Raw genomic sequence first — 27,874 nt, 5'->3', positions numbered from 1 at the left:
ATGTAAAAACATGTTCTCATAACTTATTGATCATATAATTTTACATTGTACAGAGCTCAAAATGCACTGCATATCAAGATTTCTAAATAAATAAATGAAATATATATAGCCTATAATTCAGTTGGGTTCCTTACCACTATAAAGTGTAGCCATGCTAACCTGGTTAGTTCGATTTGAAATCTTTAAAGTCTTAAGAAATAAAGAACATGCCTGATCTGTTTCTGCAAAATGTATAAACTAACCTGGAGAAACCTAGTATAAAAATCTAAAACTGCATTTCATGACCCCTTTCGGTGATTAACAAAACAAGTGCTTTGCGTTACGTTTCTCGAAAAACGACATTTCCCATGATGACCACATTCGACGTCATGCCCGCGTCCTCTCCATCCTGACGCACAATCCGCGTCACCGTAGTAACTGTCCGCTCCGCTGTGCTGCGTCGATTAGCGCTGGAGAGGCGGAAGGGGCTGAGGGATTCTGTTATTATCGGTAACAGATATCCGAGTCCACCTGTGTTTTAGTGCGGACTGGACGACGAGATATTGAGGCGGAGAGCCCCTGCTAAAGCGCCGAGATGTTGAATATGTGGAAAGTCAGGGAGTTGGTGGATAAAGCGTGAGTATGCCCGGGCTTTTGCTTTCTAAAGATCTTGTGTGTCGATGCAGAGGCCCGTTACTTATGAAGGTGCGGATCCCGTGACGTCACACCCTCAGCTGATCACGAGCAGCACACGGTTAATATAACAGTATGATCTCTCTTATTTCACAATTTTAAACCTATTTATGACCCCTTCCCGTTGAAGCGTGTTCTTCTATTAAATCTACACAATCCACACGCTTGTCTTTCCCTCTTCTCTGGGCTGTGTTTCAAACCCTAGTGAGCTCAGCTGCCTACTTAGGCATCATCTTTGGGCTGCATGACATGAGCGTGCAGCATTTTGGAGCACAATAGGCGCTTTTTACCTTCATATAACGCTTTAAAATGTTGACTTGGTAGACAGTCCACTTCTTTATCAGATACATTCTTCTTATCTATACATTTTTCTTGCCAACAGTGGTTATACCGCTAAAACATCTCTTTAGTCTGCAGCAAATGAGCTTGGACGGTCTCTGACGGCATTTGTCCAACTGTCAAATGTTTTTTTTTGTGTGTGTATAATGATGGAGTTTGTGTTGTTTAAATGTTATACATTAAGACGGTTCGCAGGCCCGTTATACATGCTAGCTAATTAGCCTATTAGCTTAGCTAAAGGCACCATGCTAATTTCATGTGGTGGTGAATGGATAACGGTATCGCTCAACCTTAACATCACACAACACACTTTAGTATTTTTGTTGTTGTTGTATTTTTAATAACGAACTTGACGATTCAGCTGTCAACCCTAAAATACAACGCCGAATGACCTTAGTACCTGTGGGCCTTGTTTTGATCCGTCAGTGCTCGATCTTCACCTGAAAATGAATGAGTTTCAATTTAGTCTTTCAGATGATTTACTCTGCAAGTGATGGTCACTATTTATGGGGCAACTTGATGAGAAACATCATAATTAGTCAATATTAGACCAGCTAAACCCAATGAAAAACTGCATGGCTTTTCTCAAGTTTTTAAAAAGTTAGAGCTTGCATGTGCTTTGTTGATGGTCACAAACTAAAACTAGATTGACTGACAGAAATGGTTTGTCTGTATAACATAATAGAAAGTTTCCAACAATTTATGTTATTGCTTGACTAACCAGCAAAAGGATGCTTTACTTAGTCTGCAAAATAGCTACCAATGTGATAATCTCCAAACACTGGTTTACATTTTTCCTAAATGACTTAACAGAAATTACTATTTATCTGCTAGTAACATCATTATATCATTCAAAGACCAAACAACAGCTGTATCTTAAAGCTTCATATTGTTTTTATTAACATGGCCTATTGACAAATTGCTGTGGAGGTCTCAAACAAGTAAAAAAAACAGACAAAAATGGTCTCTGGAAGTTTGTCTAATTTTTTTGTTGTTGTGACATTCCCATGACCTACCCAGAAACAATGATTTGATTGTATTAAGTCCAAAGGTAAAACCGCAATAGTTGGTGAAAACTAACCCATGGGAATTACATTTTAACTCATGTTTGAGAATATATTTCCTAATCCAAAGTATCAAGGAACATTTTAACTGTAGAACTGTTTTCTTTTTTGTCAGTTTGCCCCATTTAGTGGAGCATTGCTGTTTCTAAATTGATCAAAAATCAGCTGATAAAAAAATCTGCGTCCGAAACATTGGTGCATCTCTAATGTAATGCTTTCTGTTAGAACTGCTTAAATAGTGATCCTACTCATAATTTTTCTGACTCCCTGTTCTTCCGAGTGTCTGTTGCACAAACAAGCCCTGCAGTCAAGTTTCTGTAATGTAATGGATGCCAGAGCTGAAGGGATCTTTTAAGCATGCATGAATTCAGCTGAAAGGAGGTGGATATTGATATAGTTGGCCTTTTCATTGTCATTCATTGTGTAATGTTGGGTTTGACGTCTTTGTATGTCCTTGCAGTGGAACTACATTGATAAATAAATTGGTACAGGTGTAGGCAGCTTTTGTTAAATCGTGTGTAATTGTTTGTTGCGAAACATAATGTTGCGGTTTAGCATAGTGATGTTTTTTCATCTTTTTTTATGGCTGGATAAATGGAATGTGCTGACAGCTAATGGACAGTTGACTTTTTTTTTACTCTAAAAGCTTTTGGATGTACTCTAACTCCACTGGACAGGAAATTCATTCTTAAATGTGTTTTTATCAATTACAGTCTGACACAAGTACACATTCAATTCTCAGCATTGCTGCAATTTTTTGTGAAATTTAAAAAAAAAAAGTCTAATATTAATACTAGGGCTGTCAAAAAATTAATCACGATTAATCGCATCCAAAATAAAAGTTTGTGTTTACATAATATATGTGTGTGTACTGTGTATAATTATTTTTAATACATAAGTATTATACCCACACATGCATGTGTATTTAAGTAATATTTGCATATATATACTGTATATAGACTGAATGTAGCCTATATATAATGTATATTTTATATAAATATAAACATTTTATATATAAATAACATATTTTTCTGAAATATATACGTGTGTGCATTTATAAACAAAATAATTATACACAGCACACACACATATTATGTAAACACAAACTTTTATTTTGGATGCGATTAATCTTTTGACAGCCCTAATTAATACTAATAACTTGTATAAAAAAAAGTACATTGTAAAGTCTTTAGGCCCAGAATTTTCATTTTGGTGCATCACTAATGGTTACACTTGAAATAGTTACAAAATAAATGTGTAAGATTTTGTAGATGCTATAAAAATTACAAATGGCCCTTTTTGTAAGAAAGGAGGTTGGAACAAGACAACAAATGTCCTCAGAGATCAGATGTTACCCACCACGGTTGATTTTCAGCCGTACTTGGTTGGTTGGCAGGTGTTACTGTCAAACCTTAAGCTCTTTTACAGTCAGTTTTCGCAAAGGCAAGTTGTATTGACTACTTTGCCAAATTTTTTTGAGTCTCTTAGACTTTCATCTGTCTTTTAACATCCCAGATTTAGGAAAAAGAAGTGTGAAAATTCATAAATCAATCAAAAATGTTGCCATTTGTTGAAGTCAGAATAGCATGATATAAAGTCGCAATTGCGTGTTATAAAGTCAGAATTGCGAGTTTATATCTCGCAATTCTGAGAAAGTTTTTAAATGACTAGATAAAGACTAATAAAATCAGAACAATAACAAATTTTAAACAACAGCACAAATAAATACAATAGAGGAGAGAGATGAAAAACAGCTTTAAGTTTTTCAGATGGTTATACTGTATATTCAGGTAAGAAATACTACAGAAATTAAAGCAATCAAATGTAAAATAACACTGGATAGTTTTCATTGTAAAAATGAAATGCAGATTAATGTTTGCGATTTAGTTAAAAAATGTATTCAGTCAAGAGTAAAGAGTGAATTTCTCTCTTTTGTTTTTTTATTAACATGACAGGAATATTAGACTGTGGTCACTTTAAGAGTTTAGACATGGATCCAATATATTATTACACAACTTATATTTCTCAACTAATTAGGTTCCAAAACTAACTGTGTTTAACTGAATACTCACCAAAACTGGCATTTTGGCAATTTTGTGTGTATTTGAAGTTTGAACTAGGGGTGTAATGTAACGGTTCACAAAATTCACGGTTCGTTTCGATACGATACACTTGTCATGGTTCGGTACGTTTTCGATACAGCAAAAAGAAAGAAATGCCAGAGAAATGTCCTTGATTTATTTTTTTAAATTCTATTTTTATTAAAACTAACATCATAAAGTATGATATTTTTTTTACTTTGAGCTATACTTGACTTTTCTTAGGAGCATATAAAACAAAACAGCTCCTTGGACAAAATGAAATGTAATATTGTAGTAGTTATAAACAAAGGTTTATTTTAGTTCAGATTAACATTTGAGGGCAGCAATTGTATTCATAATGTCAAAATAAAACCGACGTAATGTTACTTGAAAGCATTATAGGCTACTATTCCAGCCAAACTTCCATGGTTACAGTTAGTAGTGTTACTACAGTAAATCCATGGTGAATGTTGTTGATCTGTACACTGAATAGTTCATTCATGGCACAATGTTTCTTCCTGGTTTCCACGTCAGCGCTGTTTGATCCGTTAATAACGGAGAAATGTGAACGCTTCTCTCTAGATCGCAGCGGTGTTATTACTTCAGTGGCGAATTCAAATTTTTTCTTTTCGCTTGCATTACATTTGCCATTTGATGTTGGGCAATGTTGTGGTCACGCCAGCGTCTCTTACATTATGAGCGCACTTGCGACGCGCCTACATTTGAAATAACGAAATTTTGGTCGGCAGGAAAAATGGTCCAACGACCATTTCAATACGGTTCACGGAACGGTTCAATACGAATACATGTATTCGTTACACCCCTAATTTGAACGTTTAAGCGCAGTAAGCCACTCAATTTGGTACTTGCGACTCACAAGCTGCTTGAGAGGCGGCTTGTACGCTTCCCTTATATAGATCAGTGGTGCTCGCTGTGTGAAAACCTGCGGAAATTAGTAAAATGATGCGCAATACAAGCCTTAGGCCAGGGTTCCTTAAACTCGCTCCAACCCTGATCAAACACACCTACCTGTGAGTTTCTAGTGATCCTGAAGACCTTGATTAGCTTGCTCAGGTGTGTTTGATCAGGGTTGAAGCTAAACTCTGTAGGACAGTGGCCCCCCAGGACCGAGTTTGTGTAACCCTGCCCTAGGCTATTTAACCGGAGCGAATGAAATGAGTGAGTGAGAGGAGGTGGGTGTGTGTCACTTCACCGTTGGAGATAAGAGAGTGAGAACGCGCAGGTGACGTTATTGCCAAAACGGACCGTCCATGAAGAAATGAGACTGACCGGCCGCTTACTGATCATGCAGAAAAATGGTAGATTCCGGTCCCTGGTCGGTCAATCAGTGCATCTCTATCGGCAAGTGTATTATGTCTAATGATTTCAAATCTGTTCCGATTTTCAGTCGTGCAGTGTATTCCAGCCTTAAGTTGCATGGTATGAACAACATGTTGTTTAGGGAGTCCCTTTGTGTCCCTCTGTTATGGGACTCCAGAGATTGAATTTTGGCAAAATGGAGATGATCCGTTGTTTGGCTGCTGGGAGATGGTTTGGAGTGATGCATAACCTCAATGACTTGTTTTGGTAATCCACCAACATTTCAACAACCTACAGATGAGAATCATAAATTAGGTTTAAATCCACCCTAAACTAAATTGTCCAGCATATTTCCAACAGAAAGAGTGAAATTCCATGTTCATTTTCCTTTTACATGCCAAGTCATGACACACTGCATGGACTTGATTATGATAACTGCAGTACATTACATGATTAGATATTGCAATATCATTTAAAAATATACGATTATTCCAACTTTGTAGTTCTTGTGTTCACTGCGCTGTCTAAGAAGTTAGAGTTAGCTGAGCCTGACACCTAAACAGGCAATAAGCTTGCGGTTTGCACCTGGCACACACTACAGTGGAAACCATTCTTCTTGTTGAGAAAGGACTTTGTCCAAGCGCTAAAGTTATTTGCTCTGCTTCTGTTTAATTTTAACAAGATTGTTTACAGAAGTAATCTTCAATTTAACATCAGCTTCAGCACTTCCAGGAAAGTTAAAGTTGAGCCAAAGGTGTGAGATTGGTTTCTTACTTGCAATTGCCCAGTATATTTCATCATCACATATGGTTTTGTTTCTTTGTCTAACTTTTAATAATAGAATAGTCGAATAGCAATTTTACTGTACTATTCTACTAAATGTGATTTTGAAATGGCTTGTAGGTAGATCAGATGTCAGGTTATGTGAGAATAACATTGCTTGCAATGTTTTTTGGAGTCAGAATGTGAATGTCCAGGTTGTCTGCTTTAAATGTGTTCTGAATACTAAAATATTCTTCATTGATGTGACTGTCACTGGAAACTTTTAGTACATAATCAATAGCTGGAAAATTCCATGGAATCATAAGTGAGATTGATCAACAAATAGTCTCCCTTTATGTTAACCAGTTTGGTCAAATAAGGTATTGTAAATATTTGAGACCAATCACAATGTATCAACATCTTGATGCTGATCTGCGTGAGATGAACATACAGCTATTTTCGTTAAATAACTTTACAATTTATTAGAATGTCTCAGATGTCAAAGCCTGCGAGTTAAATCACTTCAGTTCACAGTGAAAGCATTTTAGATAATTTAATGCATTACACAAAAGCAATTATATTTTGAATATTCAACTTTTAATTTAAATTTAAATGCATACATAAATAAAAGCTTTATATATGAAGCAAAAATTGCTGAACTTCCCTGTTTTCTTTTTAAGCTTTGTGAACCCATATAAATGGTTAATTATAAGTTCAGTTGAATCACTTGTATTAATATAGTCAGATATTTTCCTTAAGCTGCCTTCTAAAAACATTTATGGAAGCCACAGTGTTTTTTCCTGCATTGTTTCAATTCATGCTATCTCTTAATCTTCAGCAGAGTAGTGAATCAAACTGAATCAAACTCTTCATATTTATTGTCATTGGGTGTTCACTGTAGCCTAGGAAAACCCAGACAACTTCCGGCAAATTTAGATTTGCTCTGAAAGTTAGTCTGGCAAAGAGCTCATTCAAGCCCATTTCCAATCCGTCGAAATCGAGGCACCAATCAGAAACGTTGGGGCGGGCTTTACACGATGACGACAGCGCTGGGATTTTGAAGCAGATTTTGTAGCCTACATTACAAAGATGGATGCCGTCGTCGAACATCACTCGTTTGAATCAGCTATCGCGTCTGTTTTGAGCGATTTGAACGTTTCATTTTTGTTAAAAACCAAGCAAAGAACAACACTCGGAGATGTTTCTCCGCCTCTCTGCATACGTCATCTCCTTCATCGCTCTGATTGGTTTTAGGTCTATCCGCGACGTCCACCCCTCTGGAAATGATTTGTCTATGACGCTTTGCCAGACCATAACTCCGTTACAACTGAGAATGGTCTGGTTTTAACCAGGCTATGTTCACTGCAGATCAAACCCTGAGTTGACCAAGAACGTTTATAGCAAGCGTTGTGAACCTGATCTAAACCGGCTTGGATTTGTTTGGTTTGGTCTAAACCTACTCTGAATCTTAAAGTTTGTTCAACTAGCTTCCTGTAACAGGCTGATGAGCTTTATATATATATTTATTTGTTTGCTGTTGAGTGAAGAATCCAGTGGTAGCCTCAACTCAGAATCACCCGTCGTCTCCATAATTCACATCTCTTGGGACTTCTTTCCCTAACTTTCCCTTGTCCGGGTATCACGCTTTTCATCTCTTAGCTGGCGCTTTCGTTCCCTCTCCATCATACTTATTATAAACCGCCAGCATCCTCATCTCCATCGTAAAGCTTTATCCAGACCTTTGCTTCCCTCAGAAGCTCTAGGTAGTCTTTTTAGTCTGAGGTGGCGGAGCAGGAAAGCTGAAACCACTCAGAGAGCTTTCATGTGAGGCGTCTTGAGTTTGTTGTGGGTTTTTTTGCAGGCCACAGCTCCACAGTGAATGTGCAAGTACACCCATTCATTTTTAGCGAAGAACAGCAAAGGAGGGAATAAAAGAAGTGGAGAGTAAATCTCGGCAGGCCCATAGAACAAAGAGGCTGCGGATGCAAAGGATGGCAAGACGCCCCTACGCCTGTCTGTGCCCCCTTCTCTTTGTGCGAAAGAAAGCCTGCCTCTTCTGCTTTTGTCTTTCCTGCATATTGAATATTCCAGTAAAATATGTGCAGCACAGTACACAGCACCGTACGTGTGTCTGGAATGTATTCATGTGTGTGTGACTGCTCTACAGGCCGCTTGCCTGCATAAACCCACATCATTCATTATTCAGTTGCCTGAGATTTTCCTTGTAATCTTACGCCAACTTTGCAGCGTTCTCTCTACATGTTTGAGTCGCATTGATTGCCAATCCCACTGTCGTGAACTCTTACTTGTCATTGAAGCAACCGATTTGTGGTCACACACTAGTAAATTTGCTTCTTGGTGATTTGGATTTGAACATTTGCATTTATTAGGTTGAATTTTTTTAATTATTTATTTACAAAAGGTTAATAAGTCTCTTAAAAAATCTGATAATTTGACCATTTATGACCAGAAATGTTGTAAAATGTCAAATGGTGCGACAACCAAAAAACCTTTGTCAAAAAAAAATTACCTTGGAAAATATATTTTAAGTCTTTTTGTTGAAAATAAATAATGATCATGCAGGGCTTTTTTTTTTCATGATGTAACCACACATGTAACCACAACCACTCATTTTAGAGCCACTAAAGCTGCAGTCCGTAACTTTTGGCGATCTAGCGGTTAATAAACAGAACTTTGTTAGGCTATTCCTTTGGATTATGCATCATGACCTTTACAGTTCAGATGTGTAATATTAAAGTGCAGTGCCAGTGAATAATAACAATAATGAACAATCACAAAAATGTATCACTGGATCTAGTTGCCAGTCGAAAACAAGATGTGAGAACCAAAGAACTTAAGTAGCATCATCTCGCCTTTAAATTGCAGTTACCTAAACTCTAGCAATAAAAAAAACTGTTAGATGACCTAGGCCTACTTGTTCGTTAATTGTGCTTTAGAAAAGTATATAAATACATAAAATGTGTACAAAGATAAAATTGAGTTGTTTTAAGAAATACGATCACAATATAAAGATCAATAGGTCTTATTTATAAAATATGAGCAGAGAGAGTTTATAAATTGTACATAAAAACATTTGTATGGATTGAATTAAATGACAATTTACATGCTAATGGATTAATGAACGATTGACTTATTCATTATGCTCGTGTTTTATTAATAAGACCCAAAGATTGTATCCACACAGCCCTGCTCAACGTACAATTATATGATGTAAGGAAGCTGGAAGAAGAATTTAAGTGTGGCTTTTTATGGAATAGTGCTGGTTAAGCAACTTAACATTCTTCCTTGCCAGCTGCCACACAGTTATATCCATCTTTCAGTCATCAAGACCATATGTGCAGCATTTGCCTCCATCTAAATAGTCTGAATTACTTCAGGAATTTTGAGGTTTTGTTTTTGAAAGTGTTAACAGATTGAATTTGCTCTTCCATTAAGTCAAACTGGTCCATTGGAACGACCACGCCACCCACAAATCCTGAAAGTGACGCAGCTGAGCGGGATTGATTTCCTTGTTGCCAGTTTTTGCTGAAGTCATTGATTTGGATCAGATGTGATCTTGGCTCTCTCTGACTCTTCAAATGATTGTGAATCAGCTACGTTGTATTTCCAGACCACCTGCTTCCACGTTTCAGCGAGATGCGTGTTGCCCACCTGCTCATCATCCAGCACCACTTGACTGTCTTTAATAACTTCCAGAAGTTCACTTCCACTCTCTCACCCTCTTTACCCTTTGGGACTGTGAGAGTGAGGCGGAAAAAGCCACGTTTTCACATTAGTAATGATTATGGAAAGTGTTTGCACTGCAGCTGTTTTGAGAGTTCGCATTTTAAACCTCTGCTGAGTGCCACCTCTGTGGTTCTGATTTCAAGTATGTCATTTTCAAATCATGTGGAATTGATCTTTTATTTACAGGCTGTGTCCATGTTGATTGGCTATATTAGTAGGATGCACTGGATAGTCTGGTCTTAAGGTTGTACTACACTAAGCTTACAGTTGGCCATAGTCAGGCCATTGTTGAGCGTCTGTGGACCTATTTTTTGCAGTTCTGCTCCGTTGACTCTAGTTGGCTTTTGGAACTGCAACATAATACTAACAGTTGATTGGACAACTACTCTTGCTGAACTGTTAGTATAGAATGGTACCTAAAACTTTTGCCACACCTGCCAATGGCCTGTGACTTAAGAATATGTACCGGAAAATGTCATATTTTTTTAACAGCCATGAAACCTAGATTAATCCTTATTAAAGTTACAAAAGTTATTCAGTCTAGAGCAGCGAGTAATTTTTCTTTGTCTTTTGTTGTTTGATTAAAATTAAATACATAGACAGCAGCAGGATTATCAGGCTGCTGTCACTTTAAGAGCTAATGCACGGATCCAATATACTGATACATGCGTTTGCTTTCTCAACTTTTTATGTTCACTTAAGACATAACCGACTCTGTATACGAAGATTCTTGCCAAGACAGGCAATTTTACATAATTTAGTTTGAATATGTCTGTTCAAGCGCAAGAAGGCGTGAAAGAGAGCTCAATTCAGTATCGGGCGCTGTCTGAATATGCGGATTTCTGGGCACATGCTTCGGATGTTTGAGCACAGAAAACTTCCCACACAGCACGCGTGTAGCAAATTGAGTTCACTTTCGCGTCTTCTGACTCTTGAATATTTAAATTGGCAAGGCTTAAACTTTTGTGACGATGCAGCACTGGCCCGTCAACTGTCCAGAGCGTTGTTCATGTTCTCACAATATTGCATTGTTAGAATTCATAAAAATGTAACCCGCCAACTGGTGATTGGCACCATTTCATATACTCGCCAACACTGGTTTTTACTCTCGTTTGGTGCTTGGCGAGTGTTTATTTTAGGCCCTGGTTACACCCCTACAAACTACAGAGTATATCAAAAAGTACAGAAAAAAGAATGTGATTGCATTCTTCTAAAGCTATACGATAGCTTTGGGAGTCATTATTCAAAACATTCAAACGCAAGTAAGAACCAATGTTGTTAGATGTCAGTGATGACAAACCTGGCCTGACACATATGAGAAGCCTTGTTTGATGACATTTGAGAGCTATGGCAAAGAGGGTGATTTATAAATCAGAAAACTTGACATCAATTACTTTTACAATGTTTTTTTTCTTTTTTTTTCTTGTAGCCAAGTCATCATCCCTTTTTGCTGAGTTAAGAGCAGCTCGGACATTTTGTTGAACATCTCCTATTCGTCATCTGGTTAGGAATGACATTATGGTGAGAAAAGGATGATCAGTTTGGAAGGATAGTCCAAGTGAACTGAACTGAAGTGAACTATTCCTGAAGTGTAGTTTAAACATTTTCCCAGGCTGTGGAAACTTTGTAAGTTGAGGAATGAATTTCCATTACACTCTCTCTCTCTCTTTTTTTTCCTTTTTTTTTAAGGATCCTCCTAGGTTAATTATCAATCTGGTCTTTGACCTATGATCATCTAGAGTTAAAACTGCACATAAATTATATTTAATTTCTCACTTTCTCCATTTGACTTAGAATGTCTATTAATCAGAACACAGGAGCAACTGTTCTACAGTTTTATTTCCAATTCCAAATAAAGGCACATCATTTCATTGTCACGTCCTCCTACGCTTCCTCACATCTAAAGTTTTGTGGAAAACATAGCACAAAACAAGTTGACATGAGTATTAACAGTTAATGATGTGCCCTGCTCCCAATTTCCTCTTCCTTGTCATCTACCTTCCTCGTCGCTAGTTATTATAAACCACAAAGATTGGTCTATAAGTTGGTCCATTGCTTGAATCTGTTGGTCGGCGAACAAAATGATCTTTCAGACCTCTCCCATCAGGCCAAGTGTGTGCAAGTGTGTGCCCACCCAGGCAGATTTTATAAAATATTTGTTTGTAGAGAAGCTTTTTTGGACTTAGTTTTCTTCATATATCTTTGGCCAGCATAACTCCACCATTCAATCTCGTAGATTTTTCCTAGTATTTTTCCCCATAGACTGGCAGGTTGATCTACAACAATGTCAACGAATTGGCTTAGTCTACGTAATTGCTCAGTAGATTTAACACTGAACAGACCTCTCGGTTCAGTTTTTCACACCGGGCTTCATCTGAACACATTTAAACCTTGGCAGTCTGTTCTCTTCTGTCAGTCCAAAATACATATCAGTCAACCAAAATGGACCTGCTTGAGACAGAGTTTTTCTTTTTTTAACACCTTCATGTGCATGCAGCAATATATTGACTTGCGTGTCTGTGTGTGGTTGTCTGGTGTTTATTTGTGGTTCTCTGTTTTTCGCCGTTTCCCAGCACCAATGTTGTGATGAACTACTCAGAGATAGAGTCCAAGGTTCGAGAAGCCACCAATGATGACCCCTGGGGCCCATCGGGTCAGCTCATGGGTGAGATTGCCAAGTAAGTGCTCAAACTACAAGTTCTCCTCAGTCTTCAGGCATTCAATGACTCTTCTCTGAATTACCGCAGAGCATTTGTGTAGGGCAATTACTGCAGAATTACATTGATCTCATCATTGATAGCTGATGATTTCATTTGCATTGCATCATGGCATAGACTTGTAACTCATAGACTGCAAGTTGATTCATTACCTCCTCATCTTGGTTTTATTTTTATTAATTGTTTTTTAAATTTAGTGCCTTACATTAAATTTGTACAAAACAAGTGTACATTACATCATTACACTACATTAAAATCAGAAACAGGATGGATGGTTTGACAGTATTTGAATATGCCAAACTTTGGAAACCCTGTGTTAGTACTATCAAACATATTTGCTAGGAATAATAATAACTTGAAATATGTGGGAAAATATACAAACATCTTGAAAGCTGTTCTGTTTGTCAGTGGTATAATTCCTGTTTTTGACAGGTTAAAAAAACTTGGCAGATTATAATATAGTAGGACTGCACGATATCTAAGAAAATGTGATGTACGATAACTTGTTAAAGAATGTGATATTTGCTATGCGATACGATTAAATAATGCTTTAAGTAGTGTTGCTTTCGTCAACGAAAATTGACTAAATATCGTCGTCAACGAACCTTTATCACGTGACGAAAACGAGACGAGACGCAACGTAAATGCTGGTCATGTGACGATGACTATAACTAAATGTATAATGCAATATTGTTGACAAATAAAAACGAGACTAAATGTGGTTTACAAAATAAAAACTATGCTAAAATGTCTCTTCATTTTCGTTGACCAAAACGAGACGAGACGAAATGTTATTTAACGTTATTTCGTCTCGTTTACTTGCATTATTATTATGCATGCAGTATTTCTGTTTCCTGTGTCACTTCAGGGGCTGCATCAGATCGCACTGCGCAGACGCAGGCGACTTCACATTCTCAAGCCCCACTCGCGGCATTATTTAGAAGATCCAGCTGCGTGAGTTACGGCTGTTTCACACATACTCCGTGTGTAGTGCGTATGCGGTGCGTGTTGCGGTGTGTATGCAGGAGCAGCACGCGCTATTGTGCTTTCACGTGTGCTGCGTTTGCAGTGCGCAACTGATCTACGGCTGTACCACAATCACAACATTTATTCTCTATTTTTTATTTCAAATCAATATTTTTAGCCTACATCCATTATGTCGCGTTGTTGAGGTACTGTGTAGATCTCTGCTCTGCTGTTATCCACGCACCGCTCCTGGAGCGCATTGCCGGACCGCATCCGCGTGCGGTGTGAGCGCTCTAACCATAGGCCCTAACATGGGTACGGGAAAAAATACGGAGTATGTGTGAAACAGCCGTTAGCATAAACAAGAACAAACAAAGTTAAGTCTGACACAGAGAAAGGGATTCGTCTTTGGGAGAAAAAGAAGAAATGACATTTGGAAAAACTATTATTTCATCATGTGTGTAGGCTACTTCTAACATGTTTGGTTGGTAAAATAAATATGTTGTAAATTCAAATCAGAGCGTCTTCCGTGTCTGGAATGGATGTATTCTTGAGTCTATAAGGTAACAATAATATAATAAGATAACCATAAGAAGATAAGATTGTTTGAAATGGGTTTGGCTAAAAGAAAATTTTGGTTTCGTCTATACTACTTATACTATATTGACTGGGTTAAATAGAATTGCATTAGGAAAAAGAGACTAAAATACAATTTTCATTGACTAAAACTAGACTGTCTTTCGTCGACTAAAACTAGACTAAAATGTCATCAGTTTTTGTCGACTAAAACTAGACTAGACTAAAAAGAGTATGAACGTGACTAAAACTAATAAAAACTAAAATGACAGCTTGACGCAAAAACTAGACTAAAACTAAAATTAAAACAGGCCGCCAAAAACAACACTAGCTTTAAGTATGTAAAATCAATTTAAATTATATTTAAATATATTTAAAAACTGAAAATGTTATACTGTATACGTTTCACATTCTTTCTGGGAAAAGAAAGAATCACTACAACTTCTGAAAGTGACCAACAGTGTTTTAGCATTACATAAAAAGTAATGTCACAAATCTGACTGTCATTTCAACATCAATGTCAAACAAACAAACAAAAAAACTATTTAAATAGCAACAACTCTTTGCTCAACTTGATGGTAATATATAGTTATATTAATCTGAAAACTTAACATAAAAAAACACCTGAAACTAGAGGTGGATGATTAGTTATTTTTGTTATTTTAATGTATCTTTGTTATTAAAAATAAGAACAAAGAAGCAAAATACAAATAATAGGACAAATACAATAAAACAAAGATAAGATACAAATGAAATAAACCGTTCTAAGTTTTTCAGGTTGGAAAGAATTTGTTTCCTCTTTTTCTAATGTTGTTTTTTACAGACAGCTGCAGATATACTGTATTAGGCTGTTGTCACTTTAAGACTAATGCATGGATCTTATTGACGCACCATATTTCTTTCACAACTCACTTGCCAAGACAGGCATTTTGACATAACTGTGTGTAAATTTGACCTTTCGAGTGCAATAAAGAGAACTGAATTCGAGATTGCACGCTGTCCGAGAGGCGGCTTTCTGTGCGCGCGCTTCATGTGTGTGTCAGACAGCGCAAGTAGCACAATGAGTTGTTTTCTGCAGATTATTGAGCTTAATAACTCTTATAACATCGGGAAAGTCACACGCAAGTAACAGTCGTGTGCCCAGTCTATTCTCTGCTATATGCATTGATATAATACTTTGACTTTTCACAACTTTTCAAAGTAGCCTATTAAAATCATTCAGATATCGCAAGCCGTTGAGATATACATATTGTGATATGTACATTTGCAATATTTTGTAATATAATAATATTATAATATTGATAATTTTGCTATATCATGCAGCCCTATTATTTAGCCTTTAATAAACCTAGCAAAATTGCTTCTGCATATCAACTGGGCAGAATCACTGCACTTTATGTAGAGATTCCACTGAAACCTTATATTTAGACAATTTGGCATGGCATCATTTCCACTGAGGAATCTCCCGCTGGAAGTAATTACTGTTCTCTGATTGTTATTATAAACTTAATTAACCTAATACAAGGTTTAAAAACTTTTTAATTAATTTAGCATCTTGCCATTGTAATCCTTCGTATTTATGCTGCAGATCCACATTTATGTATGAGCAGTTCCCTGAAGTTATGAACATGCTTTGGACCAGAATGCTGAAAGACAACAAGAAGAATTGGAGGAGAGTTTACAAGGTACAGTGCACTGCTCATGTCTGTTAGAATCTTTCTTCTTAAATCATACTTTCACTTTAAATAAATAACAATTACTGAAATTAAGTGTACATTCACTTGTGTACTACATTTATACAGTATTTAGTAAAAAAGCAAATGCCGGCCAAATCACTAGACTTGCCAATATATCGGTCCATTTCTAATCTTCATTCATTTCTTCACACAAGGAAATGTTTGTCTATATGTGGTTACACTTCCTAAAACCCCATGATTCACTAAGAATTTTCAATAGTCCAGCTAAACTTTTTCAAGTTTAGGAATATTTAAGGTTATCAACATAATGTCTGTGCTGCATCTGTACATAGCATGTATGTTGTTGATCACATACAATGATTTTGACTTGAACCTCAGAGTGTAAACAAAGTGTGTGTTTTTTTTTTTTTTTTACTAATTATACACGCAAAATCCTGCATTTAACTCTTTAAATTGCTTGATTTGGAAATATCCCTAATAACTCCCTCTTCCATATGTGCAGGCCTTATTGCTATTAGCGTACCTCATCAGAAACGGCTCAGAGCGGGTGGTCACCAGCGCCAGAGAACATATTTACGACCTGCGTTCTATGGAAAATTATCATTTTGTAGGTAGGTTTAAATAGATGAAATGCTTAGAAGGTTAAAGTGCCCCATTATGCTTTAAATGTTCCTAATTTAGTTTTAGAGGTCTCCTACAATAGGTTTACATGCATCTATGGTCAAAAAAACATCTTCTCATAATATGCATTGCACCATCACCTCTTTTCTCACAGTGTCTGAAACAGTTTGATAAAGGATTTGTTCTCTAAACCCCTCCTTTCCAGGAGCCTACTATGCTCTGATTGGCCAGATGGCCCAGTCTGTTGTGATTGGTTTACCCCTTACAGCGCATGTTGGAAACAAAATGTCCATTACCATATCTGAGTTTCAGCTCCAGAAGCTTCCTCAGCCCTTGTATACACAGTAGGGTTGTAACGGTATACCGGTATGATACGATTATCATATCATGATAAAAAAAAAAAATCAGACGGAGAATCTCGCCTACGCTTAAGCAACTTCTATCCACTTGACTGTTTAGACTCTCAACTTGATCCACCCACACACGTACAGCGGAGAAAAGCAGAGGCTGTTATCTCTAACCTCTATCCCCTGTCGAAAAGAAGTTAAAAAGAGCATCTCATCATTTTATTTGAGAAAAAAACTGTCAAATACACTCTGAAACTCAAAGGTCTTCACTACAACCCGTCAAAATAAACGTTTGGTTTAACCTGAAGATATTATGACAGAAATATACTAATATTGTACAATAGAATGTACTTCTCAAATAATAATAGTAATACAATTTATTTAAACATTATTAAAGGAATATATTTTTTTGCCCAAAAAAAGGATAAAAATTGTATTTGATTACATTTTAAAGCATTAATTAAACTGCTAGTTTTATGCATTCATTTGATTACCGCCTTTTTTTAAAACATTTGGTAGTAAATCATAAAAAGAAAAATAAATTTTCTACATAAAATACATTTCATAGGACTCTATTATTCTTTTTTTTTTAAAATAAATTATTAATGATAAATAAGTTATTAATCTAATCCATAATCAATTATTACATTTAATGTATCAGACATGTTTTTGATTATTGAAATTTGATTAAACAAAACAAACAAATGGTTTCAAGTTTGTTATAATAAAGCATTTGTTCAACCAAAAAACCTGTTTTCATTCATTTAACATAACTGATAATAATAAGACTGTTATCATACCGTGAAAATCTCATACCGTTACAAGCTTATGCACAATGATATGAACAGTAACGATGGCATCGGAAGAAAACACTTCTCGACTTGTCAACAACACAAACTGAACTCTTCCAGGCCTCAGCTACTACTATATAATTTCAGGTTTGTGCGGGAAGCAAGACTGGAATTACTGACGGCTCGTCAGAATTGGTTCTTTTTTTTTGGAGACAATAACTCCATTTGTCTGCACTTAGATCTTTGGAACTTTGCAGACCCTTTACATTCACAAACAGCTATATAACACGCTACATGAAAGGTAACATTCGAAAAAGCATAATAGAGGCACATAAAAGGGATTACTTTGTAAAAATCTTTGTTCAAGCAGTGTGCAAATGGGCAAATATGAGCAAACTGGGTCTTTTGATGCTGTTGCAGAGGGTGATGTGAAGTTTATTTTTGAGCTCTTTGGCCTGAAAACAGTGCTTTGTTTGTCATAACCCAAATATAGCTCAACACCCAGGTAACAGTATCCCAGATGTCAAGCGATGCTCGATGTAGCCTTATGCTCTGGGGTTTGGTTTCCAACAGGAATAACTTTAGAGCTTTTTTGTACAAGAGAAATGTTTATATTTCATTATGTAGAAATAATAAATTAATTCATAAATGAATTAAAGGTGAAAAATATTAAATTTCATCAAAAATGTGAAAAGTACTAAAGTCTTTCTGAAGGCACTACGTCTTTTAAGCTGCATTTGTTTTATTCGTGAATGACAAAGCAGTAACATGAATGACAGATCCTGCAACTTCATAGTCATAGTGTTTGAGGTGTTACTGTCTGTTTCTTTTCCTTTTTTGTAGCTATTAAAAGCTCTACCTTGTTCTAAATATGTTTCAAAGAATCTGTGGCTTTTCAGAAGCTATTCGGTTTAATATTTCATCATTTTTCAAGGATTTTCAATCATCCACTGAGACTATTCATGAACGTTAGCACATCAGTAGCTTTGGTTTCATTTCGGTATTCAACCCAAAAGGTTTGCCTTTACACCACTGTATTTCTGAATTTGTATACAATGCATATTTAATGAGGCAAACAATAAGAAATAATTTAGCAGCCTACCAAGACTTTTGTAGAAGAGCCATGCAATCCTTCCATTCCAAGTGTTCCAGCTGTTCTGGCATTGAAAGAAAAGTTGACTACAGCATTATCTTATTTAATAATATTTCAATAATTCTGACATTGCGGTTCTTGTCAACATTTTTTTTTTACTTACTGTATCTAGTGGAGGTTTGCAAAAACGAGAATAAATGGGCCAAACAGTTCCATATGACTTGACATGCTCTTTTCTGTTTTGCTAGATGAGAATGGGAAGGACCAGGGCATTAATGTACGGCAGAAGGTTAAAGAAATGGTCGAGTTTGTTCAGGATGATGATCGGTTACGTGAGGAGAGGAAGAAAGCTAAGAAGAATAAAGACAAATACATTGGAGTATCTTCTGACAGCATGGGAGGCTTCAAACAAAGTAACTGTAAGTGATCAAATGGAGCAAATTTGAGTGTTGCTAAATTTGATAGTGCATGATTTCTAACCACTAATGCCACTAAATGGAACTGCCAAAATGAAGGTTTCGAGACAGGTTTCCCAGATATTCTTGCTGTCTGCCACTGGTTGAAAAGAGAGATTGTTTTGCCCCAAACCTAAAAACGTAATAAATGTTATTTAAGACATTAACTGGGAAAATGGGCAAAAAGCTGAAGCTTGCATAATTTATTAATTGATAATCCGACGACAACTTGTGCCAGTATACATGGTGCAAACGCATGCCAAGATAATCTGCTCACAATTAATATCAGTATACTAAGACTGTTCTGCAAACATTTCCTAGACAGTAAAGCTAATACATGCGTCATGTACAATGTTGATGTTCACAAAAAAAAAAAGATGCCAAGTTGCTGGTGCTTTCAAGAGAAGTTTTTTCTTCCTATCAGGTACCGCTTTTTTTGTTCCCTAAATGCATTGTGACGTTGTGTAATCAAATAAAGCATGAAATTCCCTTTGGACCTAGGTCATTTTGAGGCATTATTTTTATCTGTTGAAACTGTGATTGACCCCAAAAGTGAGCTGCTTTGTCTCTGTACTGTTGGCATCCCACAGGGATTTGTTTTAGGCCCTCTGAAGTTTTCTCGCATAGTATGGAAAAATTCCCCCTGGATTCCCTTCTTTCCACTACTGATCTTTTGATTAGAGCTGTTTTGATTTCAGGGCTATCACTTTTTCAACTTTACTCACTGCATCATTTGGTGATGTTTATGATCAGGTTAGAAGAAATAATCAGATCTCTGCTTTTTGTTTTACATGTTTTCTCTTAGAGCTGTCTAATCAAGTCAAGATGCCATGTCCCTTGTCATGTCATTAGTGATGTTACTTGTGTGCAAAGTCAAAAGATTGTGCTTGGTTTCTGCTTTGATTGCTGCTCAGATCTTTCCCTTTATTAGCTGTACTACAGGTTCAAATTTCCAATTATTTATGGCATTCTAATGATGGATTTTTCTTTTTGGTTGTGAAAGATAAAAATACCACAGGGTCAGAGGCGGGGTAGACAGCTTGATTTTAAGTTGGGGTTGAGGGTTTCTAGTCGGGTGTATTTTCCACACTTTTCGAAATTAGAAATGCGTGTATATGCAGTGGCGGAGCCAGTGGGGTGTCCGGGGTGGCAGTTTATTGGTCATTCATTTCATTTTATCTCTTTTAAAAAAAAGCATTTATTTTGATGTGCGTCTGCGTTAAATATCGGATGCATTAAATATCTCAAATAAATTCAGTACCTAACCAATTCTGTATCAACATTCCCAGCGGGAGAACGATTTGACCCCGAATCCAAAAGCAACTGGGACGAGGACTGGGACAAAAACAAGAGCAGCTTCCCGTTCAGTGAAAAATTTGGGGAGATAAGTGACAAAATTGGAAGCACCATTGATGACACCATCAACAAATTCCGCAAGAAGGAGAGAGATGACTCGCCAGACCGCATCAGGTACGTTACTGAATTTTCAGTCCATAGAATTGATAAAGCTATAAAGTAAAAAGCTATGAAACCGAAGTAGAGACAGATTTTTTCTTAAGGCCAATTCACACCGTACAGACAAACACCAACAAACAAGTTGCCCATTGGATTTGGAATATTTTGAAAAATAACTGTCATGCCCCAACTGACAACGAAAAACGCTGATTGACTATGTTCAGTCGGATGAAAACGAACCCAACCAACGGCTACAGACTCCGACAGAAGTAACACACTGATCCGACAAAACCCAACAAACGTGTTTTTTTGGCATTTGTTTCTGCGGTTTGAATTGGCCTTTTATGTATTGTGACGTACATCCGAGTGTATAAAACGGATTATCAAAAAAAGACCAAATTTAGGATGTAGGTTCTATCCATCATTTGGTGATTGGCTAAGGCACATCGGCTGAATGTGAGCTTGCAGATAAAATAGTAAGGAAGGAGGACTGTGCATGTATCACCAGAGAGATGTCTGGATCAAGTTATGACATCTTGATTAAGGAATACAAAGTGAATTGTTCACAATAACAGAATTTAGAAAATGGGTACATTTTTATTTAATGCTGATTTGAATGCTTTGAAATGTTCTTTGAATGAAACCACCTGTAGATAAATTAACTATCACACTTCTGCCCTGTAGTGTAATTTTTGACTACTTTATTCGTTTTTGTCTTACTGTTGCCTCTTCCTGCAGTGACAATGAGGAGGACAAAGTTTCACGGAACGGTCGTCTTGCAAAGTCAGAGTTCAAGGATGATGAAGAAACTGTAACAACCAAGAGCATCCAGATCACACAGAACACAGATACAATCACCTCCACCACCACTACCACCTCCACACGCAAACGCGGCGGAGTCCCGTCCAAAACCGTCGACTTGGGCGCAGCGGCACATTACACTGGCGGCAAAAGCAGTCCCGATGCTGACAACAACAAGGTAAAATACTGCCTTCCAAATGCATCCTGCTGTAAAGGGTACATAAAGATTTTAGCGCAAGAGCCTTCCGTTTCATTTAAGTTGTTTAAAGCCGTTTTAAAATATCCAGGTTAACACATTTGGCCAATTTTGTAACTGCAGGAGTGTCAGTAAGTTTCACAATCTAAGGCTACATTCACATTGTCATTCCAAATCCAATAATTGTGTGTCAGATTGAAATCTGATCTAAAAGACTGATTTGTCCACACTTTGTAACACAACTGTTTAAATGTTCTTTCTAAACAGTTGTTACAAATCTCTGCTCTCTATTATGATGTTGTGATGAAATGTATGCCTTTCTCCACTGGCGTTCTAAATTGTTCGAAGCGTTTAAGGATACTGATGTTCAGCTGTCGGTTTTGTGTGTAACATTAGCAACACATTATTAGCGGTTTGATACCCTAGTCAAGCAAATGGCTAATCACATTAATTACCGTTATGTGTCAGACGTTATAGATATCAAATAGCAATACATAAAATGCATTACCATTCTGATACATCGACATGGAGCCTGTATAATTCCCTCTTCCACTTCTTCTGAATCAGTATCTGGTTCAAACATATATGGCTGAATTAAACCAGTATTTCCACATGCCAATGTGTAGCGTTTACTACAGTAAAGTTGACCGAGTGTATCAGGTAGTCCGAGCTCGTGTGATTGAGTGGAGGCTGACACTAATTTGCATAATGATAGTCCATGGATTATCAAAGATGAGTTTTAAGAGATAAAAGCATTGACTACAGGACAATTTATTTTTTAGAATAATCCATAATTTTAAGCATGTTTTTTTCCCATAGGTTGAATAATTTATTTATAATATATTGCTGTTATTAAGTTTATTTGCATTAGCAATAATAATAAATAAAAAAATGTAAAAAAAATTTTTTTATTATTATATTAGTGTTATATTGGCCATCTTATTTTATAAATATTTATTTATATTGGCCATAATAATAATAACAACTCGACCAGTAGTTTATATTGATTTTTACATAGACACTGCAGAAGGTGTCCGTATAGAAGACTGCAAAATCTAAACAAAAACACATGAATGCACCGACACAGTCCTCTCTGTGATAGTGCTTATGGTTGCAAAAGGAAGCCTGTGCTGCCTTCATGTGGTAGAAGTGAAATATGACATTCTTTATTCTCTTTTCAGGCATCATTGAGTCAGACATCCAGCATAGGGTTTGCAGACCTGTTGATGGTGGACTCTGGCTCTGCTCAACCAGTGTCTTCAGGTAAGACCCTGATCAGCTGCATTTTCCACATTTGAAAATGCTTCTTGTTTTAAGCATCACTATAACTATTGCCCAAACGTAGGGTTAGGGTTTTGAACTCACACCCTTCTCTATAGATGCCACTGCTCAGTGTGTGTGAAGCATATCCTTTTACTACTTGGACATTGTTTTTGAGCCCAATTTCCTCCACACAGAAGCTTAAATCTCAAAGAGAAACTTTTTTCCCAAAAGTTGATGTACTTTTAAAGTCATACTCATGGAAGACAGAGATGCAGTCAGAGGCATCTAAGTGCCCCAGATGGTTGAGTCGTGTGTGTGTGTGTGTGGGAGAGAGGGAACGAATAGGAGATGGGTGCACAGATGCTGCTGTCCCTCCGTATCCCATCACCAGCCCAACAGCTGTGCTGTGTCCGTTGACATCAGTCAGGAGGTCACGAGCTGTTGCTACCAGGTTGTGACAACCTAATTGTGTTGTACGTGGATGGACACGTGTGTTTGCCTGTGCATTTGAGTTTTAGTCCTGACCGGTTGTTACTATTCTGCATTGTCACGATAGGAAATCATTATTTTATGTAAAGAGATTTTCTCTTCTATCGTGAAAAATATATTTTGCATTAAAACAGCAAGGATGCATTAATTCCTTAATGTAAAAATAAAGCCTTAAGCATAAAATGTCTTAAATCCACGTTTAAAAATGCAACCGATCTGACGCAGCAGTAAAGATTTTAAATTACATTTTTGCTCGTTGCTTTTTGAAATCATAAAATCGTTTTAATGCATAAAAGTTAATTAAAACAAAAATATATTACCATTTTATCCCCAAATAAAAAATTATTATTATCAAATATTTTTTGTCCAGTATTAATATAACAACAGATTTTTTTTCTTAATTTTTTCCATCTGCTGATGGAAGTGGTCTTCATTTTATTTTGGAAAAGTCTTGAAAATTATATTAAAAAGTATTAAATTTGAAGCACTGATACTTGCTGATACTCTGAATTGATGAATAATGACAGTAAAGACATTTCTAATGTTACAGATATAATCTTTAAAACAAATGCTGTTCTTTTGAACTCTATTAATCAAAGAATCGTTAAAAAATGTATCCTGGTTTCCACAAAAATAATCAGCAGCACAACTGTTTCAAACATTGATAATAAGAAGAAATGTTTCTTGAGCACCAAATCAGCATATTAGAATGATTTCTGAAGGATCATGTGACACTGACTGGAGTAATGATGCTGAAAATTCAGCTTTACTGGCACAGGAATAAAAAAAAAAATTTTAAATATTAAAACAAAAAAAAACTGAATTGTAATAATAATATTGCACAATATTAGTTTTTACTGTATTTTCTTTTAATCAAATAGTTTATTTTCGATCAAACCTTTAAAAAAAATCTTGCCCACCCCAAACTTTTGAAACGGGGGTGTATGTACTGTTGCCCTGTTTGTACTTGCAATTCTCAATAATATTATATAATTTCTTTCTAAAGACTATGCGTCGTCTTGATTGTTTACAGTTGGAAGCTCAGATCTCATTGGTGACTTTGCTGACTTGTCCTCACCTTCTGCCTCTGCCAGTCTCCCGTCAGCTGCTGGTATGTGTGATCCAACTGCACATCCTTTAAGATCACATGCAGAGTACAATCCTGAACGGGACCAAAATTAGGTTTTTGCCTCACCTGATGATAATTGGTGATCTGTTTATTGTCTCTATGCAAGTTTTCATGGAAAAAACATTAACACGTAGTCATGTGAACAGTGTAATCTGAACACTCAAACCAGTCAGAGGTACAGGTGTGCTTAAAAAAAAAAAAATTTCGAAGTATGTTTTGAAGAAGCAAAATTCTAGAGTAACTAAATTTTCCATTTTAAAAGTAGCTTTTCTTTAGTATATATTTGCATCCCTTTGACCTAAATTTGTATTTTATTTACTTGCCAAAGCCATTTTTATGCTCCGTTCGTGCTTGGCGAATGACTTTTAATCTAACATCCACAAAATTTGTCCCATTTGAGCATTTAGGAAGTTATTACAGCAATTCAACGTGTCCCACATTACAGAAAGAAATGGGTGGGCTTGAGTTGACTTTTCCCATCATTCTCTGAATCTCTGCCCTCCCTGAGCCTCGCCTCAATGCAGAGCGAGTGGCACTTTGCTGGTGGGCAGTAGGATGACAATTCTGTTGGCTTGTCTGAAATATGATTGGAGTAGCAACACACGACGCAGTGAAATATTGATGAATGACTGAGGGGTCCAGATGGAGCAACTACCTGCTGAGTATTATGAGCACAGACACACGTCAGCTCCCATCATCCATGCTCCATCTCCCCTGACAGAGACTCGCTCCTTAAGAGCAGTGTGTGCATGTGAGGATCCAGTTAGAAGTCTCATGAATGGCCACACAACAGTGAACCAATAACCACGCAAGTAGGAGAATTAACACAAATCAATAATAAACGTTTAGGTGAGCATAAATATAGTGGAATATATGTCAATATATAAATGGCATGTGGGAAAAACATTATGCAGTTTTAAAAGTAATGCATTACAATATTGCGTTACTCCCTAAAAAGTAACTAATTGCATTATTTAGGATGCAGGACACTTATTCAGCAATCAAAACAAAAAATGTAACAAGTCGGTCAATAAATGGGAAAACAAAGTAACCTGCAAAAAGTTTGAAAAAGTAATATGGATATTTTGCTGTTAATTTAAAAGTAATGCATTGCTTTACTAGTTACTTAAAAAAAGTAATCTGTAATATGAAACTAAAACCACCAGTTGGTAGTGGTAAGTCACTGTCTTAATCAGTGAGTCATTCATTCAACCGATTCATTCAAACTGTCTTTACGAACGAGTCACTGAATCAGTGGCTCGCTCGATTCGTTAAAAACCACTTGCATTAAAAAAAAGTAAGCAATCACCGCTGTGTGTTGCTCAGAGACGGTTCTGCTGTGACTTTGTTTGGAACTAATTTTATTGGAGAAATTGAGCGATAACAGACAATATTTTGACTAAGATGTTACACAATATTAACTTGTTTATTGAACTGTTGTATAAAATCAATGTCACATTTGCAATCGTGCAGATATTCGTGGGGGGAAAATACAGCACTCTTACTCGTGTGATATTGCTTAACTATATCATATGATATAAATAAGACAAAACCCCATACAGGGGGATTTTTGCCCTCATATATTGAATTTTATATATATATATATATATATATATACACTCACCGGCCACTTTATTAGGTACCCCATGCTAGTAACGGGTTGGACCCCCTTTTGCCTTCAGAACTGCCTCAATTCTTCGTGGCATAGATTCAACAAGGTGCTGGAAGCATTCCTCAGGGAGTTTGGTCCATATTGACATGATGGCATCACACAGTTGCCGCAGATTTGTCGGCTGCACATCCATGATGCGAATCTCCCGTTCCACCACATCCCAAAGATGCTCTATTGGGTTGAGATCTGGTGACTGTGGAGGCCATTTTAGTACAGTGAACTCATTGTCATGTTCAAGAAACCAATTTGAAATGATTAGAGCTTTGTGACATGGTGGAAGTAGCCATCAGAGGATGGGTACATGGTGGCCATAAAGGGATGGACATGGTCAGAAACAATGCTCAGGTAGGCCGTGGCATTTAAACGATGCCCAATTGGCACTAAGGGGCCTAAAGTGTGCCAGGAAAACATCCCCCACACCATTACACCACCACCACCAGCCTGCACAGTGGTAACAAGGCATGATGGTTCCATGTTCTCATTCTGTTTACGCCAAATTCTGACTCTAACATCTGAATGTCTCAACAGAAATCGAGACTCATCAGACCAGGCAACATTTTTCCAGTCTTCAACTGTTCAATTTTGGTGAGCTCTTGCAAATTGTAGCCTCTTTTTCCTATTTGTAGTGGAGATGAGTGGTACCCGGTGGAGTCTTCTGCTGTTGTAGCCCATCCGCCTCAAGGTTGTGCGTGTTGTGGCTTCACAAATGCTTTGCTGCATACCTCGGTTGTAACGAGTGGTTATTTCAGTCACTGTTGCCCTTCTATCAGCTCGAACCAGTCTGGCCATTCTCCTCTGACCTCTGGCATCAACAAGGCATTTCCGCCCACAGAACTGCCGCTCACTGGATGTTTTTTCTTTTTCGGACCATTCTCTGTAAACCCTAGAGATGGTTGTGCGTGAAATCCCAGTAGATTAGCAGTTTCTGAAATACTCAGACCAGCCCTTCTGGCACCAACAATCATGCCACGTTCAAAGTCACTCAAATCAACTTTCTTCCCCATACTGATGCTCGGTTTGAACTGCAGGAGATTGTCTTGACCATGTCTACATGCCTAAATGCACTGAGTTGCCGCCATGTGATTGGCTGCTTAGAAATTAAGTGTTAACGAGCAGTTGGACAGGTGTACCTAATAAAGTGGCCGGTGAGTGTATATATATATATACACTCACCTAAAGGATTATTAGGAACACCTGTTCAATTTCTCATTATTGCAATTATCTAATCAACCAATCACATGGCAGTTGCTTCAATGCATTTAGGGGTGTGGTCCTGGTCAAGACAATCTCCTGAACTCCAAACTGAATGTCAGAATGGGAAAGAAAGGTGATTTAAGCAATTTTGAGCGTGGCATGGTTGTTGGTGCCAGACGGGCCAGTCTGAGTATTTCACAATCTGCTCAGTTACTGGGATTTTCACGCACAACCATTTCTAGGGTTTACAAAGAATGGTGTGAAAAGGGAAAAACATCCAGTATGCGGCAGTCCTGTGGGCGAAAATGCCTTGTTGATGCTAGAGGTCAGAGGAGAATGGGCCGACTGATTCAAGCTGATAGAAGAGCAACTTTGACTGAAATAACCACTCGTTACAACCGAGGTATGCAGCAAAGCATTTGTGAAG

General features: G+C 37.1%; 1 protein-coding gene across 2 annotated transcripts in view; it reads left to right on the top strand.

Annotated features, from left to right (window-relative positions):
* The first annotated feature begins 419 nt into the window (after positions 1-419).
* Positions 420-27,874, top strand: part of clint1b (clathrin interactor 1b) — a 35,723-nt gene continuing 8,268 nt past the window's right edge. The window contains exons 1-9 of one of the 2 annotated variants that reach the window (XM_056262236.1): positions 420-615; positions 12,559-12,663; positions 15,833-15,929; positions 16,444-16,552; positions 19,042-19,212; positions 20,538-20,718; positions 21,442-21,682; positions 22,882-22,963; positions 24,486-24,563. In XM_056262236.1, the coding sequence (XP_056118211.1) occupies positions 575-615; positions 12,559-12,663; positions 15,833-15,929; positions 16,444-16,552; positions 19,042-19,212; positions 20,538-20,718; positions 21,442-21,682; positions 22,882-22,963; positions 24,486-24,563 (1,105 nt within the window). In that variant the 5' untranslated portion in view covers positions 420-574. The remainder of the gene's footprint in view (positions 616-12,558; positions 12,664-15,832; positions 15,930-16,443; positions 16,553-19,041; positions 19,213-20,537; positions 20,719-21,441; positions 21,683-22,881; positions 22,964-24,485; positions 24,564-27,874) is intronic. The other variant, XM_056262237.1, reaches the window with a different exon arrangement.

The sequence above is a fragment of the Rhinichthys klamathensis genome, unplaced genomic scaffold, assembly GCF_029890125.1.
Source record: "Rhinichthys klamathensis goyatoka isolate OS25496 unplaced genomic scaffold, OSU_Roscu_1.1 h1tg000191l_1, whole genome shotgun sequence".
Lineage (NCBI taxonomy): Eukaryota > Metazoa > Chordata > Actinopteri > Cypriniformes > Leuciscidae > Rhinichthys > Rhinichthys klamathensis.
This window is presented reverse-complemented; position numbering and strand designations above follow the sequence as displayed.